The sequence below is a fragment of the Salvelinus fontinalis genome, chromosome 11, assembly GCF_029448725.1.
Source record: "Salvelinus fontinalis isolate EN_2023a chromosome 11, ASM2944872v1, whole genome shotgun sequence".
Classification (NCBI taxonomy): domain Eukaryota; kingdom Metazoa; phylum Chordata; class Actinopteri; order Salmoniformes; family Salmonidae; genus Salvelinus; species Salvelinus fontinalis.
Genome location: NC_074675.1, coordinates 6,786,977 through 6,804,741, shown reverse-complemented (window position 1 = coordinate 6,804,741; position 17,765 = coordinate 6,786,977). Strand labels below are relative to the sequence as shown.

The following is a 17,765-nucleotide window of genomic DNA, read 5'->3' as shown; positions in this document are numbered from 1 at the left end:
ACAGGTAACTCTTTATCCACATTATAGCAGGGGGTGTAAAGCCATAACACACACATTTTCCCAGTAGCAGACTATGATCGATAATGTCAAAAGCTGCACTGAAATCTAACAAGACAGCCCCCACAATTATTTTATCATCAATTTCTCTCAGCTAATCATCAGTCGTTTGTGTAAGTGCTGTGCTTGTTGAGTGTCCTTCCTTATAAGCATGCTGAAAGTCTGTTGTCAATTTGTTTACTGTGAAATCACATTGTATCTGGTCAACAAAAAAAATCCAGAAGTTTACTAAGGATCCTGGTCAGACTCTGGATGGATCACTCAACCAGATGGAGACCAGATGCTGCTGGAAGTGGTGTTGGAGGGCCAGTAGGAGGCACCCTTTCCTCTGGTATAAAACAAATATTTCAATGCTCCAGGGCAGTGATTGAGGACATTGCCTTGTGTAGGGTGCCGTCTTTCAGATGGGACGTTAAACATTGGGGACAATCACAGGGTGCTGTCTTTTGGATGTTAAATGGGTGTCCTGACTCTCTGTGGTCACTAAAGATCCCATGGCACTTATCGTAAGAGTAGGTGTGTTAACCCCGGTGTCCTGGCTACATTCCCAATCTGGCCCTCATACCATCATGACCACCTAATCATCACCAGCTTACAATTGGCTCATTCATGCCCCCTCCTCTCCCCTGTAACTTCTCCCCAGGTCTTTGCTGTAAATTACAATGTGTTCTCAACTTACCTGGTAAAACAAGGGTTAAATAACAACACAAAAACAAATCACTGTGATTGGTCAGGCTCTACCTCATGACCTAAGGGTGTATATTCTCAAGAGACTAAACGGTCTTCCTCTCCGTCTTCTCATCCAGCTGCACTTCAGCAAGACGACGGGAATAACAAACAGTTTTTCCTTCTGTTCCTATAGTCATTACCCAGGTTGTCTCCTGGGTAGCCACCACACACAGTATCGTATAGTACACTGCTAACATTGACATGTACACTGTGGGCCTACCAATGTGTCAAACAGTATACACCAGAAATGTAGGGTCTTCATTGGTATTCTAGAGTGGCCTCCTCTCCTCGTCTCCTTTCCTTCCTTCAGGGATGATCTGACAGAACCTGTACCCACCGGAGGTTTCTGGAGTGGGTGGGGAGCTACCAGTACCACACAGTACATACACTATCCTGCAAATGTATGCATAGTATACCTGCTACAGCAGACAGTGTGAAATATCATACACCAGAAATGTAGGGTCTTCATTGGTCCCTTTTCTTTGATTTTACTTTAAGAGTGATGCTACCATTGGCCTCTCGTTTAGTTCCCTCCCTCGCTTTATTTGACCTCCTCCCTCGTTCCCTCCGTTATCAGGGCTGTGTGTGTGTGTGTGTGTGTGTGTGTGTGTGTGTGTGTGTGTGTGTGTGTGTGTGTGTGTGTGTGTGTGTGTGTGTGTGTGTGTGGCAGCCCTAGCTAGGAGATAATCTCTTTGTGGAGACACTTTAGTGCACTCCTGCGTGTGGAAATGGAAGCAAACAGCTGTTCCTCGCAGAGAAGACATCCTCCACCCTTCCTCCTGCTCCCCCTCCTCCGTTCTGTTTTGTTGTACCTGTGGTATACTGTCTGATATACTATGGCTTTCAGCCAATCGGCTTTCAGGGCTCGAACCACCCAGTGTATAACTTCTTGCGACTATAGGGGGTGCTGTTTCAAATTAGCATAATTGTCTCTACAGATGAAACGGCTTCCTACTCAATTCTTGATCGTACAATATGCATATTATTGTTATTATTGGATAGAAAACACTATCTAGTTTCTATAGCCGTTTGAATTAGGTCTCTGAGTGGAACAGAACTCTTTCTACAGCGAAATCCATGACAGGTTTTGCGAAGGTCTGAGAGCAAAGCTCTGATCTCAGTTCAGTTTAAAGGGGTGTGTATATTCTATGGAACGACACGAACTGCACCCGCCTTCCCCTGGATGTCAGTAACCAATGAGAAGTGGAATGGGCCTCCTACGTAACTCTCAGAGGTTATAAAAGACCAAGGAGTGAGGTACGCCTTCTTTTCGACGTTGAACTTTACGCAGAGAGAGACCCCGGGATGCCATTTTCGAACACTTAATGAACTTTAGATATATCAGTCTGTAATTTAATTTGATATAGGTGTTAGAAACATCATAACGAAGCTATTTGAAACCGAGTTATATCAGATTATGCGAGTATATTGCTATTTTTCGGAATTTCCTCAGTATTGCGTAATGAGGATTTGGACACGTTAGCTAATGTTAGCAATTGTTAGCTATAGTTAGCTGCTATATCTGAAGTTGAATGCAATGTTTTACAACCAAGCAACGATTCTTTTGGACAAAAGTACCACTTGGCCAAGATTCCGTTGGAAGCTCGTCGAAAAGTAAGAGCTATTTATGATGTTATTCCATTTTTATGTGGAAAAATGTAAACTCAATAACGGTAAATAGTGACGCCGTTATTGCGGCACTAGTCTGTCTGTAACGCACACTGTATGTCTAGTAACGTTAATTTTAAAAATCTAACATAGCGGTTGCATTAATAACTAATGCATCTTTCATTTCATGGCCAACCTGTATTTTTTTTGTCAAGTTTATGAATAGTTTTCGATAAAAATAGTTGTATTATCATGATGCTGCCGGGCAGATTGCTTGAGTAGTTGGACAGTATTTCCATTGTGTAAGCACGATTTGTGCCGCTAAATATGCACATTTTCGATCAAACTGTATATGTATGTTGTAATGTGATGTTACAGGAGTGTCATCTGAAGAATTCTCAGAAGGTTAGTGAAAAAATTTATATATTCTGGCGATGTTTACGTTATCGCTCTCTTTGGCTAGAATCAATGCTCTGGTAACGTTTGCATATGTGGTATGCTAATATAACGATTTATTGTGTTTTCGCTGTAAGACACTTAGAAAATCTGAAATATTGTCTGTATTCACAGGATCTGTGTCTTTCGATTAGTGTATGCTGTGTATTTTTACGAAATGTTTGATACCATATGTTATCAGACTGTCATCTGAGGAGGTTTTTTCTTGGTTAGTGGCTATCAATATCTTAGTTTAGCCGAATTGGTGATAGCTACTGGTGTTGAGAGAAAATGGTGGACAAGAAAAATGGTGATTTTTGCTAACGTGTTTAGCTAATAGATTTACATATTGTGTCTTCCCTGTAAAACATTTAAAAAATCTGAAATGGTGGCTTTATTCACAGGATCTGTATCTTTCATTAGGTGTCTTGGACTTGTGATTTAATGATATTTAGATGCTACTATTTAATTGTGACGCTATGCTAGCGATGCTAATCAGTGTGGGGGGGGTGGGGGGTGATCCCGGACCCGGGGTAGGTGCTTGGTAGAGGATAATGGTGTATAGATAATGATTCAGGTGGCCTGCCTGCAGCCCTGCACTTCAGACACGCAGTTCCCTGTGGAGACAGGCGTGCACACACACACACACACGCTTACAGACCAACACACTCGCACGTAAATACACATACACGCTCCGACGGGGCCATGCGTGGGTTACTAATGCCTTCATCACGTCTCTTCCTTCTCTGAGATGGTTCACATCATTAGTGTGTGTAAGGCAGGGACAATTACATGGCCCGACACACACACCACACACAATGACTAATCCAGCGCACGGCATCTGTTTGAAGGACGAGAGGAATATTGCTGGCGAGGCTGTTTTACTGAGGTCATGTTTCTATTGATGACGATGCCTGTGTGACTGACTGAGTGAGAGACTGACTGTCTGAGAGAGAGTGACTGTCTGAGTGAGAGACTGACTGACTGAATGCTGGAGAATCGAGAGTGTGAGACAGCAGGCAGGTAGTTAGTTAGCATAGCACGTCTGTGATTAATCTTGACTGCGGGGTTAAATTTGACAGGGCCCGGTTGCATAAAACATTTTACATGTTCCCCTTAGGGTTTAGCTTAAGGAATAACTTCCCCTTACCTACAGGATTTAAGGGTGTTGCATATAGCCCCTCAAACATTTCATTAGTTAAGGGCATCATTTAAGGGTTTTATGGCAGTTTGAAGGCATGTATGGCAGAAAGAGTCTTGGTTACCATGGAGATGACCCGATACACTGACTGAAAGTCTCAAAGAGATCACATTGATTTTGGAAGATCGCAAAATAGAACTTCTACATCCAAGACAGGAGAAAACATTTTATTCTGAAGACAACACTTTCCTTTAGTTACTTTTCTCTCAACTTGTTTCAATTACTTTCTAACATGTCAAGCTAACTTGCAGAGTAGCTAGTTAGCTAACCAGGAGGCTTTGTAGCCACGGATTGTGCATCCTCCATTGTTTAGCTAAGTAGCTGGCTAGCTGGTGGATATTTTCCTTCTGAAACCAGGGCAAAGCAGCATTCACCTCCACATATGTTAATATCTATACTGAACGAAGCACTTCAGGGACCTCAAGGGCACCCTTACATTTTACACTTAATTTAAGGGGGAATATCCCTTTAAAATGTTTTGTGCAACTGACTTAAAGTTAAGGAAACTTAAGGGGGAAAATAACTTCAAGATGTTTTATGCAAACGCGGCAGGTAGCCTAGTGGTTAGAGCGTTAGACTAGTAACCGAAAGGTTGCAAGATCGAATCCCCGAGCTGACAAGGTAATAATCTGTCGTTCTGCCCCTGAACAAGGCAGTTAACCCACTGTTCCTAGACCGTCATTGAAAATAAGAACTTGTTCTTAACTTCTTATGGCTGGGGGGCAGTATTGAGTAGCTTGGATGAATAAGGTGCCCAGAGTAAACTGCCTGCTACTCAGGAAGCTAAGAAATGCATATTATTAGTAGATTTGGATTCTCAAGTTTCTAAAACTGTTTGAATAATGTCTGTGAGTATAACAGAACTCATATGGCGCGCACTCGTGAGAGTTAGCTGCGTTCCATTGCATTTCTAAAGACAAAGCAATTCTCCTGTTGAAACATTATTGAAGATTTATGATAAAAACATCCTAAAGATTGATTCTATACATCGTTTGACATGTTTCTCCAAACTGTAATTTGACTTTTCGTCTGAACTTTCGCCTGGACCTGCCCGCGCCTCCTGAGTTTGGATTTGTGAACGGTTGTCCTAACCAACTCATGGATACTAGGGTGGCTGGGGGACGGTTGTCATAACCAACTCATGGATACTAGGGTGGCTGGGGGACGGTTGTCCTAACCAACTCATGGATACTAGGGTGGCTGGGGGACGGTTGTCCTAACCAACTCATGGATACTAGGGTGGCCGTCGGGACGGTTGTCCTAACCAACTCATGGATACTAGGGTGGCCGTCGGGACGGTTGTCCTAACCAACTCATGGATACTAGGGTGGCTGGGGGACGGTTGTCCTAACCAACTCATGGATACTAGGGTGGCTGGGGGACGGTTGTCCTAACCAACTCATGGATACTAGGGTGGCTGGGGGACGGTTGTCCTAACCAACTCATGGATACTAGGGTGGCTGGGGGACGGTTGTCCTAACCAACTCATGGATACTAGGGTGGCCGTCGGGACGGTTGTCTTAACCAACTCATGGATACTAGGGGGGCTGGGGGACGGTTGTCCTAACCAACTCATGGATACTAGGGGGGCTGGGGGACGGTTGTCCTAACCAACTCATGGATACTAGGGGGGCTGGGGGACGGTTGTCCTAACCAACTCATGGATACTAGGGGGGCTGGGGGACGGTTGTCCTAACCAACTCATGGATACTAGGGGGGCTGGGGGACGGTTGTCCTAACCAACTCATGGATACTAGGGTGGCTGGGGGACGGTTGTCCTAACCAACTCATGGATACTAGGGTGGCTGGGGGACGGTTGTCCTAACCAACTCATGGATACTAGGGTGGCTGGGGGACGGTTGTCCTAACCAACTCATGGATACTAGGGTGGCTGGGGGACGGTTGTCCTAACCAACTCATGGACACTAGGGTGGCTGGGGGACGGTTGTCCTAACCAACTCATGGATACTAGGGTGGCTGGGGGACGGTTGTCCTAACCAACTCATGGATACTAGGGTGGCTGGGGGACGGTTGTCCTAACCAACTCATGGATACTAGGGTGGCTGGGGGACGGTTGTCCTAACCAACTCATGGATACTAGGGTGGCTGGGGGACGGTTGTCCTAACCAACTCATGGATACTAGGGTGGCTGGGGGACGGTTGTCCTAACCAACTCATGGATACTAGGGTGGCTGGGGGACGGTTGTCCTAACCAACTCATGGATACTAGGGTGGCTGGGGGACGGTTGTCCTAACCAACTCATGGATACTAGGGTGGCCGTCGGGACGGTTGTCCTAACCAACTCATGGATACTAGGGTGGCTGGGGGACAGTTGTCCTAACCAACTCATGGATACTAGGGTGGCTGGGGGACGGTTGTCCTAACCAACTCATGGATACTAGGGTGGCTGGGGGACGGTTGTCCTAACCAACTCATGGATACTAGGGTGGCTGGGGGACGGTTGTCCTAACCAACTCATGGATACTAGGGTGGCTGGGGGACGGTTGTCCTAAACAACTCATGGATACTAGGGTGGCTGGGGGACGGTTGTCCTAACCAACTCATGGATACTAGGGGGGCTGGGGGACGGTTGTCCTAACCAACTCATGGATACTAGGGGGGCTGGGGGACGGTTGTCCTAACCAACTCATGGATACTAGGGGGGCTGGGGGACGGTTGTCCTAACCAACTCATGGACACTAGGGTGGCTGGGGGACGGTTGTCCTAACCAACTCTTGGATACTAGGGGGGATGGGGGGCGGTTGTCCTAACCAACTCATGGATACTAGGGGGGCTGGGGGGCGGTTGTCCTAACCAACTCATGGATACTAGGGGGGCTGGGGGGCGGTTGTCCTAAACAACTCATGGATACTAGGGTGGCTGGGGGACGGTTGTCCTAACCAACTCATGGATACTAGGGGGGCTGGGGGGCGGTTGTCCTAACCAACTCATGGATACTAGGGTGGTGGTTGTCCTAACCAACTCATGGATACTAGGGTGGCTGGGGGACGGTTGTCCTAACCAACTCATGGATACTAGGGTGGTGGTTGTCCTAACCAACTCATGGATACTAGGGTGGCTAGAGGGACGGTTGTCCTAACCAACTCATGGATACTAGGGTGGCTGGGGGGCGGTTGTCCTAACCAACTCATGGATACTAGGGGGGCTGGGGGGGGTTGTCCTAACCAACTCATGGATACTAGGGGGGCTGGGGGGCGGTTGTCCTAACCAACTCATGGATACTAGGGTGATGGTTGTCCTAACCAACTCATGGATACTAGGGTGGCTGGGGGACGGTTGTCCTAACCAACTCATGGATACTAGGGGGGCTGGGGGACGGTTGTCCTAAACAACTCATGGATACTAGGGTGGCTGGGGGGCGGTTGTCCTAACCAACTCATGGATACTAGGGTGGCCGTCGGGACGGTTGTCCTAACCAACTCATGGATACTAGGGTGGCTAGGGGACGGTTGTCCTAACCAACTCATGGATACTAGGGTGGCTGGGGGACGGTTGTCCTAACCAACTCATGGATACTAGGGGGGCTGGGGGACGGTTGTCCTAACCAACTCATGGATACTAGGGTGGCTGGGGGACGGTTGTCCTAACCAACTCATGGATACTAGGGTGGCTAGGGGGACGGTTGTCCTAACCAACTCATGGATACTAGGGTGGCTGGGGGACGGTTGTCCTAACCAACTCATGGATACTAGGGTGGCTGGGGGACGGTTGTCCTAACCAACTCATGGATACTAGGGTGGCTGGGGGACGGTTGTCCTAACCAACTCATGGATACTAGGGGGGCTGGGGGACGGTTGTCCTAACCAACTCATGGATACTAGGGTGGCTGGGGGACGGTTGTCCTAACCAACTCATGGATACTAGGGTGGCTGGGGGACGGTTGTCCTAACCAACTCATGGATACTAGGGTGGCTGGGGGACGGTTGTCCTAACCAACTCATGGATACTAGGGTGGCTGGGGGACGGTTGTCCTAACCAACTCATGGATACTAGGGTGGCTGGGGGACGGTTGTCCTAACCAACTCATGGATACTAGGGTGGCTGGGGGACGGTTGTCCTAACCAACTCATGGATACTAGGGTGGCTGGGGGGCGGTTGTCCTAACCAACTCATGGATACTAGGGTGGCTGGGGGGCGGTTGTCCTAACCAACTCATGGATACTAGGGTGGCTGGGGGGCGGTTGTCCTAACCAACTCATGGATACTAGGGTGGCTGGGGGACGGTTGTCCTAACCAACTCATGGATACTAAGGTGGCTGGGGGACGGTTGTCCTAACCAACTCATGGATACTAGGGTGGCTGGGGGACGGTTGTCCTAACCAACTCATGGATACTAGGGTGGCTGGGGGACGGTTGTCCTAACCAACTCATGGATACTAGGGTGGTGGTTGTCCTAACCAACTCATGGATACTAGGGTGGTGGTTGTCCTAACCAACTCATGGATACTAGGGTGGTGGTTGTCCTAACCAACTCATGGATACTAGGGTGGCTGGGGGGCGGTTGTCCTAACCAACTCATGGATACTAGGGTGGCGGTTGTCCTAACCAACTCATGGATACTAGGGTGGCTGGGGGACGGTTGTCCTAACCAACTCATGGATACTAGGGTGGCTGGGGGGCGGTTGTCCTAACCAACTCATGGATACTAGGGTGGCGGTTGTCATAACTTCCAAAATACCAGCCAAGCTCTGTTCCTGAACCAAGCTGAATGGATGATCTCAATATACAACCAGACCCAGTGTTCAGTGTTCACCCTCCGCTGCCAAGCTTTAGATTAAATTACAATTAGTGTATTACATCATAGGGTTCTAAATGTCAAGAGAACATAGCGATATTTCCAAGTTCTAGAATCAGCCCTTTATTCCGTGTTAAAGAACATTCCGAGAGACAGAAGCCTGGGAAAAGACTAGCATTTGATTACAACTCATTTTACCTTGAGCATCCCAAATGGCACCCTATTCCCTATATTAGAGCTCTGGTCAAAAGTAGTGCAATAAATAGGGAATAGGGTACCAATTGGGACAAAGCCCTCGAAAGCCTCTATTCAAGGGCTCCGTATTGGATTTTAGTAGAAGCAGGGTGAAAAATGATCTGATGGTTGCCAGTGGCAGCCTCGCACAGGGAGAGTATATCCCTGATAGCAGCATAGCCTGGGCTTTGGAAGGGGCTGCGGTACACACAGCCCTTCAAATCAAACAGAACAAACCCTTCAAACAGGACTAGAGGCTTGAGCTTATGAGCTCAACATTAAGAGATATCCCTAAATATATTCATAAGTGGATTTCATTTGAGCCCTATTATTTCTTTAGTCTGTAGTTCTGTAAAACCAAGGCCGTGTTATGATGATCCAGTCTACTCCAGATATACAGTACCTGTCAAACGTTTGGACACACCTACTCATTCAAGGGCTTTCTTGCCAAGAACGTGCAAAGCTGTCATCAAGGCAAAGGCTGGCTACTTTGAAGGATCTCAAATGTAAAATATATTTTGATTTGTTTAACACTTTTTTGGTTACTACGTGATTCCATATGTGTTATTTCATAGTATTGATGTCTTCACTAGTATTCTACAATGTAGAAAATAGTAAAAATATAATAAAGACCTTGGAATGAGTAGGTGTGTTCTAAACTTTTGACTGGTATTGTACACAACGGCTTAGGATTGTTGCTTGTATTCATTCAGCTATATGTATCTCTAGATAGAATTCAACAGAAGCCTTGTACTGTTTTTCTTCAACCCAGAAGTGTGTGATTAGTGATGAACACACATTCATCCAGGATGTATTTTGTCATTTACAGCAACGACCTGGGGAATAGTTACAGGGGTGAAGAACGAGCCAATTGGAAACTGGGGATGATTAGGTGACCGTGATGGTATGAGGGACAGCTTGGGAATTTAGCCAGGACACCGGGATTAACACACCTACTCTTACGATAAGTGCCATGGGATCTTTAGTGACCACAGAGAGTCAGGACACCCATTTAACATCCAAAAGACAGCACCCTGTGATTGTCCCCAATCACTGCCCTGGGGAATTGGGATATTATTTTTTAGACCAGAGGAAAGAGTTCCTCCTACTGGCCTTCCAACACCACTTCAAGCATCTGGTCTCCCATCCAGACCGACCAGGACCGACCCTGCTCATCTTCAGTGGCAAGCCAGCAGTGGGATGCAGGGCGCTATGCTTCAATTACAATAGTCACACATTTAGCATCAAATACTGTAACAAATACAGCAGCCAGCACTAAAACACACCAACCAAACAGCATCCTCACCTGATTGTGGAAGTTGAGCATGGTGGTGGTCTCTATATCCTTCTTCCCCAGGATCTCCATCTTGACCGGCGACGAGGGGAACTTCCAGGAGAAGTAGTCCAGGAAGTCTGGCAGGTAGGAGGCCGCCCCGTGGATGATGCCCATGACGTAATGAGCTGCCTGGGATGACACGTCCTCACTGAAGGCCAGGGTAACAAACTCCTGGGCGAACAGCTGCATCTCCGCTGGAGACAGGGCCGAGAGCTCGCTGCAGTAGGCGTGTGCCACCAGGGCTCCACCGTTGGGTTGTTCCTCTACGTGGATGAAGCGGGCGAACTCCAGGTTCTCAAAGCCAGGCTGGGGGCACCGTGGCTGGGGCATCTGGAGGGGGGATGTCATGGGGGAAGCTGGGTCCCAACTGCTAATGCTACTGTTACTGCTATTGCTGCTGCTCCATAGGGGCTTGGAGAGGGACAGAGTTGGAGAGGGGCTGTAACAGTTCTCCTGTTTGATGGATGAGGTGGTGGAGGTGTGGTGGACAGGGAGCGGGGGTTTGAACTCTGTGTGGCCGTGGTGGTGGTGGTGGTGCTGTTGTTTGGAGGCCAGGCCTGCATGGAGCTCAGAGAGGAGACCAGCACACACGGTCTGGCTGGACCTGCTGTACATCTTGGTCCGTTTCCACTTCTCCTTCTCTCGCTCACTCTCTTTGTGTTTCTTCTTCTTTTTCTTCTTCACCTTCTTAATCTGGAGCTCCTCTGAGTTTATTTGGGGTTTCTGCTTGTCTAGAGAGAGAGAGGGGAGAGAGAGAGAGAGTGGTGGGGGGGGGGGGGGGGGGGGGGGGGCAGAGACAGGGAAAATAGTGTTAATAACAGAGCTGTGAAGAACACCTGCATGCAGATTCACTGCTACCCAGAGCATGTCTGGAATCTAGAGAGAGATTCACTGCTACCCAGAGCATGTCTGGAATCTAGAGAGAGATGCACTACTACCCAGAGCATGTCTGGAATCTAGAGAGAGATGCACTGCTACCCAGAGCATATCTGGAATCTAGAGAGAGATTCACTACTACCCAGAGCATGTCTGGAATCTAGAGAGAGATGCACTACTAGCCAGAGCATGTCTGGAATCTAGAGAGAGATGCACTACTAGCCAGAGCATGTCTGGAATCTAGAGAGAGATGCACTACTAGCCAGAGCATGTCTGGAATCTAGAGAGAGATGCACTACTACCCAGAGCATGTCTGGAATCTAGAGAGAGAGATGCACTACTACCCAGAGCATGTCTGGAATCTAGAGAGAGATGCACTACTACCCAGAGCATGTCTGGAATCTAGAGAGAGATGCACTACTACCCAGAGCATGTCTGGAATCTAGAGAGAGATGCACTACTACCCAGAGCATGTCTGGAATCTAGAGAGAGATGCACTACTACCCAGAGCATGTCTGGAATCTAGAGAGAGAGATGCACTACTACCCAGAGCATGTCTGGAATCTAGAGAGAGATGCACTACTACCCAGAGCATGTCTGGAATCTAGAGAGAGATGCACTGCTACCCAGAGCATGTCTGGAATCTAGAGAGAGATGCACTGCTACCCAGAGCATGTCTGGAATCTAGAGAGAGATGCATTGCTACCCAGAGCATGTCTGGAATCTAGAGAGATGCAATACTACCCAGAGCATGTCTGGAATCTAGAGAGATGCAATACTACCCAGAGCATGTCTGGAATCTAGAGAGATTCACTGCTACCCAGAGCATGTCTGGAATCTAGAGAGAGATGCACTGCTACCCAGAGCATGTCTGGAATCTAGAGAGAGATGCACTGCTACCCAGAGCATGTCTGGAATCTAGAGAGATTCACTGCTACCCAGAGCATGTCTGGAATCTAGAGAGATTCACTGCTACCCAGAGCATGTCTGGAATCTAGAGAGATTCACTGCTACCCAGAGCATGTCTGGAATCTAGAGAGATTCACTGCTACCCAGAGCATGTCTGGAATCTAGAGAGATTCACTGCTACCCAGAGCATGTCTGGAATCTAGAGAGAGAGATGCACTACTACCCAGAGCATGTCTGGAATCTAGAGAGAGATGCACTACTACCCAGAGCATGTCTGGAATCTAGAGAGAGATTCACTACTACCCAGAGCATGTCTGGAATCTAGAGAGAGAGATGCACTACTACCCAGAGCATGTCTGGAATCTAGAGAGAGATGCACTACTACCCAGAGCATGTCTGGAATCTAGAGAGAGATTCACTGCTACCCAGAGCATGTCTAGAATCTAGAGAGAGATGCACTGCTACCCAGAGCATTTCTGGAATCTAGAAAGAGATGCACTACTACCCAGAGCATGTCTGGAATCTAGAGAGAGATTCACTGCTACCCAGAGCATGTCTGGAATCTAGAGAGAGAGATGCACTACTAGCCAGAGCATGTCTGGAATCTAGAGAGAGATGCACTACTACACAGAGCATGTCTGGAATCTAGAGAGAGAGATGCACTACTACCCAGAGCATGTCTGGAATCTAGAGAGAGAGATGCACTACTACCCAGAGCATGTCTGGAATCTAGAGAGAGATGCACTGCTACCCAGAGCATGTCTGGAATCTAGAGAGAGATGCACTGCTACCCAGAGCATGTCTGGAATCTAGAGAGATGCACTACTACCCAGAGCATGTCTGGAATCTAGAGAGAGAGATGCACTGCTACCCAGAGCATGTCTGGAATCTAGAGAGAGATGCACTGCTACCCAGAGCATGTCTGGAATCTAGAGAGATGCACTACTACCCAGAGCATGTCTGGAATCTAGAGAGAGATTCACTACTACCCAGAGCATGTCTGGAATCTAGAGAGATTCACTACTACCCAGAGCATGTCTGGAATCTAGAGAGAGATTCACTACTACCCAGAGCATGTCTGGAATCTAGAGAGAGATTCACTGCTACCCAGAGCATGTCTGGAATCTAGAGAGATGCACTACTACCCAGAGCATGTCTGGAATCTAGAGAGAGATTCACTGCTACCCAGAGCATGTCTGGAATCTAGAAAGAGATGCACTGCTACCCAGAGCATGTCTGGAATCTAGAGAGAGATTCACTGCTACCCAGAGCATGTCTGGAATCTAGAGAGAGATGCACTACTACCCAGAGCATGTCTGGAATCTAGAGAGAGATGCACTGCTACCCAGAGCATGTCTGGAATCTAGAGAGAGATGCACTGCTACCCAGAGCATGTCTGGAATCTAGAGAGAGAGATGCACTACTAGCCAGAGCATGTCTGGAATCTAGAGAGAGATGCACTACTAGCCAGAGCATGTCTGGAATCTAGAGAGAGATGCACTGCTACCCAGAGCATGTCTGGAATCTAGAGAGAGATGCACTACTAGCCAGAGCATGTCTGGAATCTAGAGAGAGATGCACTACTACCCAGAGCATGTCTGGAATCTAGAGAGAGAGATGCACTACTAGCCAGAGCATGTCTGGAATCTAGAGAGAGATGCACTACTAGCCAGAGCATGTCTGGAATCTAGAGAGAGATGCACTGCTACCCAGAGCATGTCTGGAATCTAGAGAGAGATGCACTACTACCCAGAGCATGTCTGGAATCTAGAGAGAGATTCACTACTACCCAGAGCATGTCTGGAATCTAGAGAGAGATGCACTACTACCCAGAGCATGTCTGGAATCTAGAGAGAGATGCACTACTACCCAGAGCATGTCTGGAATCTAGAGAGAGATTCACTACTACCCAGAGCATGTCTGGAATCTAGAGAGAGAGATGCACTGCTACCCAGAGCATGTCTGGAATCTAGAGAGAGATTCACTGCTACCCAGAGCATGTCTGGAATCTAGAGAGAGATGCACTACTACCCAGAGCATGTCTGGAATCTAGAGAGAGATTCACTACTACCCAGAGCATGTCTGGAATCTAGAGAGAGAGATGCACTGCTACCCAGAGCATGTCTGGAATCTAGAGAGAGATTCACTGCTACCCAGAGCATGTCTGGAATCTAGAGAGAGATGCACTACTACCCAGAGCATGTCTGGAATCTAGAGAGAGATGCACTACTACCCAGAGCATGTCTGGAATCTAGAGAGAGATGCACTGCTACCCAGAGCATGTCTGGAATCTAGAGAGAGATGCACTACTACCCAGAGCATGTCTGGAATCTAGAGAGAGATGCACTACTACCCAGAGCATGTCTGGAATCTAGAGAGAGATGCACTACTACCCAGAGCATGTCTGGAATCTAGAGAGAGATGCACTACTACCCAGAGCATGTCTGGAATCTAGAGAGAGATGCACTACTACCCAGAGCATGTCTGGAATCTAGAGAGAGATGCACTACTACCCAGAGCATGTCTGGAATCTAGAGAGAGATTCACTACTACCCAGAGCATGTCTGGAATCTAGAGAGAGATGCACTACTACCCAGAGCATGTCTGGAATCTAGAGAGAGATGCACTACTACCCAGAGCATGTCTGGAATCTAGAGAGAGATGCACTACTACCCAGAGCATGTCTGGAATCTAGAGAGAGATGCACTGCTACCCAGAGCATGTCTGGAATCTAGAGAGAGATGCACTACTACCCAGAGCATGTCTGGAATCTAGAGAGAGATGCACTACTACCCAGAGCATGTCTGGAATCTAGAGAGAGATGCACTACTACCCAGAGCATGTCTGGAATCTAGAGAGAGATGCACTACTACCCAGAGCATGTCTGGAATCTAGAGAGAGATGCACTACTACCCAGAGCATGTCTGGAATCTAGAGAGAGATGCACTACTACCCAGAGCATGTCTGGAATCTAGAGAGAGATTCACTGCTACCCAGAGCATGTCTGGAATCTAGAGAGAGATGCACTGCTACCCAGAGCATGTCTGGAATCTAGAGAGAGATTCACTACTACCCAGAGCATGTCTGGAATCTAGAGAGATTCACTACTACCCAGAGCATGTCTGGAATCTAGAGAGATTCACTACTACCCAGAGCATGTCTGGAATCTAGAGAGAGATGCACTGCTACCCAGAGCATGTCTGGAATCTAGAGAGAGATTCACTACTACCCAGAGCATGTCTGGAATCTAGAGAGAGATGCACTGCTACCCAGAGCATGTCTGGAATCTAGAGAGAGATGCACTACTACCCAGAGCATGTCTGGAATCTAGAGAGAGATGCACTACTACCCAGAGCTCGTCTGGAATCTAGAGAGATGCACTGCTACCCAGAGCTCGTCTGGAATCTAGAGAATCAATGAGCAGAGGAGAGGAGGAAGAGAGGAGGCTCTGGTTGAGGTGTTACTGTAGCCCTAAACCCAGAGGAACAACTACTGCCATCAATACATGAAGACCTTCATTAGCCTTGTATTATTACCATGGTCCCAACTATAGACCTACGTGCTTCAGACAACTCCTCTGACTACTGACACGTGGCATGATTATATTACCACTCAAAAAGGAGCAAAACAATTGGGCTTACAATTAGACACAGAGGACAACTGAGTAATTATTACGATTGAATTACAGTAACCAGAGAGCTTGAACACTGCTGTTGGAAAACTGGATTCAGTGCACTGATCAGTTCAGTGTGTATTCTTTTTGTTTAGCAGTCCAGGGGGCGGAAAAGGGAAGTAGCAGTCCAGGGCGCGGAAAAGGGAAGCAGCCGTAGCAGTCCAGGGGGCGGAAAAGGGAAGCAGCCGTAGCAGTCCAGGGGGCGGAACAGGGAAGCAGCCGTAGCAGTCCAGGGGGCGGAACAGGGAAGCAGCCGTGGCGGAACAGGGAAGCAGCCGTGGCGGAACAGGGAAGCAGCCGTGGCAGTCCAGGGGGCGGAACAGGGAAGCAGCCGTAGCAGTCCAGGGGGCGGAACAGGGAAGCAGCCGTAGCAGTCCAGGGGGCGGAACAGGGAAGCAGCCGTAGCAGTCCAGGGAAGCAGCCGTAGCAGTCCAGGGAAGCAGCCGTAGCAGTCCAGGGAAGCAGCCGTAGCAGTCCAGGGAAGCAGCCGTAGCAGTCCAGGGAAGCAGCCGTAGCAGTCCAGGGAAGCAGCCGTAGCAGTCCAGGGAAGCAGCCGTAGCAGTCCAGGGAAGCAGCCGTAGCAGTCCAGGGAAGCAGCCGTAGCAGTCCAGGGAAGCAGCCGTAGCAGTCCAGGGGGTGGAACAGGGAAGCAGCCGTAGCAGTCCAGGGAAGCAGCCGTAGCAGTCCAGGGGGCGGAACAGGGAAGCAGCCGTAGCAGTCCAGGGGGAGGAACAGGGAAGCAGCCGTAGCAGTCCAGGGGGCGGAACAGGGAAGCAGCCGTAGCAGTCCAGGGAGCGGAACAGGGAAGCAGCCGTAGCAGTCCAGGGGGCGGAACAGGGAAGCAGCCGTAGCAGTCCAGGGAAGTGGACGTAGCAGTCCAGGGAAGCGGCCGTAGCAGTCCAGGGGGCGGAACAGGGAAGCAGCCGTAGCAGTCCAGGGAAGTGGACGTAGCAGTCCAGGGGGCGGAACAGGGAAGCGGCCGTAGCAGTCCAGGGGGCGGAACAGGGAAGCGGCCGTAGCAGTCCAGGGGGCGGAACAGGGAAGCGGCCGTAGCAGTCCAGGGGGCGGAACAGGGAAGCGGCCGTAGCAGTCCAGGGGGCGGAACAGGGAAGCGGCCGTAGCAGTCCAGGGGGCGGAACAGGGAAGCGGCCGTAGCAGTCCAGGGGGCGGAACAGGGAAGCGGCCGTAGCAGTCCAGGGGGCGGAACAGGGAAGCGGCCGTAGCAGTCCAGGGGGCGGAACAGGGAAGCGGCCGTAGCAGTCCAGGGGGCGGAACAGGGAAGCGGCCGTAGCAGTCCAGGGGGCGGAACAGGGAAGCGGCCGTAGCAGTCCAGGGGGCGGAACAGGGAAGCGGCCGTAGCAGTCCAGGGGGTTCAACAGGGAGGAGCCGTAGCAGTCCAGGGGGTTCAACAGGGAGGAGCCGTAGCAGTCCAGGGGGTGGAACAGGGAGGAGCCGTAGCAATCCAGGGGGTGGAACAGGGAGGTGCCGTAGCAGTCCAGGGGGTGGAACAGGGAGGAGCCGTAGCAGTCCAGGGGGTGGAACAGGGAGGAGCCGTAGCAGTCCAGGGGGTGGAACAGGGAGGAGCCGTAGCAGTCCAGGGGGTGGAACAGGGAGGAGCCGTAGCAGTCCAGGGGGTGGAACAGGGAGGAGCCGTAGCAGTCCAGGGGGTGGAACAGGGAGGAGCCGTAGCATTCCAGGGGGTGGAACAGGGAGGAGCCGTAGCAGTATACATCCAAAATGGGACCATAATCCCTGTTTAGTGCACTACCTTTGACCCTGGCCCCATAGGGCCAGATCGTGCCATTTGAGACACAGATGCCATTCAGAGACAGAGCCACTGTAGGTGGGGCCGTTTGACATCTCATCAGAACCAGAGAACTGTCTAATATTTTCAGATCACCTGCCAAATGACATGGTGTTACCTGCCTGCTGCTACCTGTGGGAAGCAGC

The 17,765-nt window shown here is 49.4% G+C and overlaps 1 protein-coding gene across 1 annotated transcript in view; it reads right to left on the bottom strand.

Annotated features, from left to right (window-relative positions):
• Window positions 1-17,765, bottom strand: part of LOC129864935 (lysine-specific demethylase RSBN1L-like) — an 88,608-nt gene that overhangs the window by 47,892 nt on the left and 22,951 nt on the right. Inside the window, exon 3 of the mRNA XM_055937273.1 lies at window positions 10,328-11,088. Within this exon, the coding sequence (XP_055793248.1) occupies window positions 10,328-11,088 (761 nt within the window). The remainder of the gene's footprint in view (window positions 1-10,327; window positions 11,089-17,765) is intronic.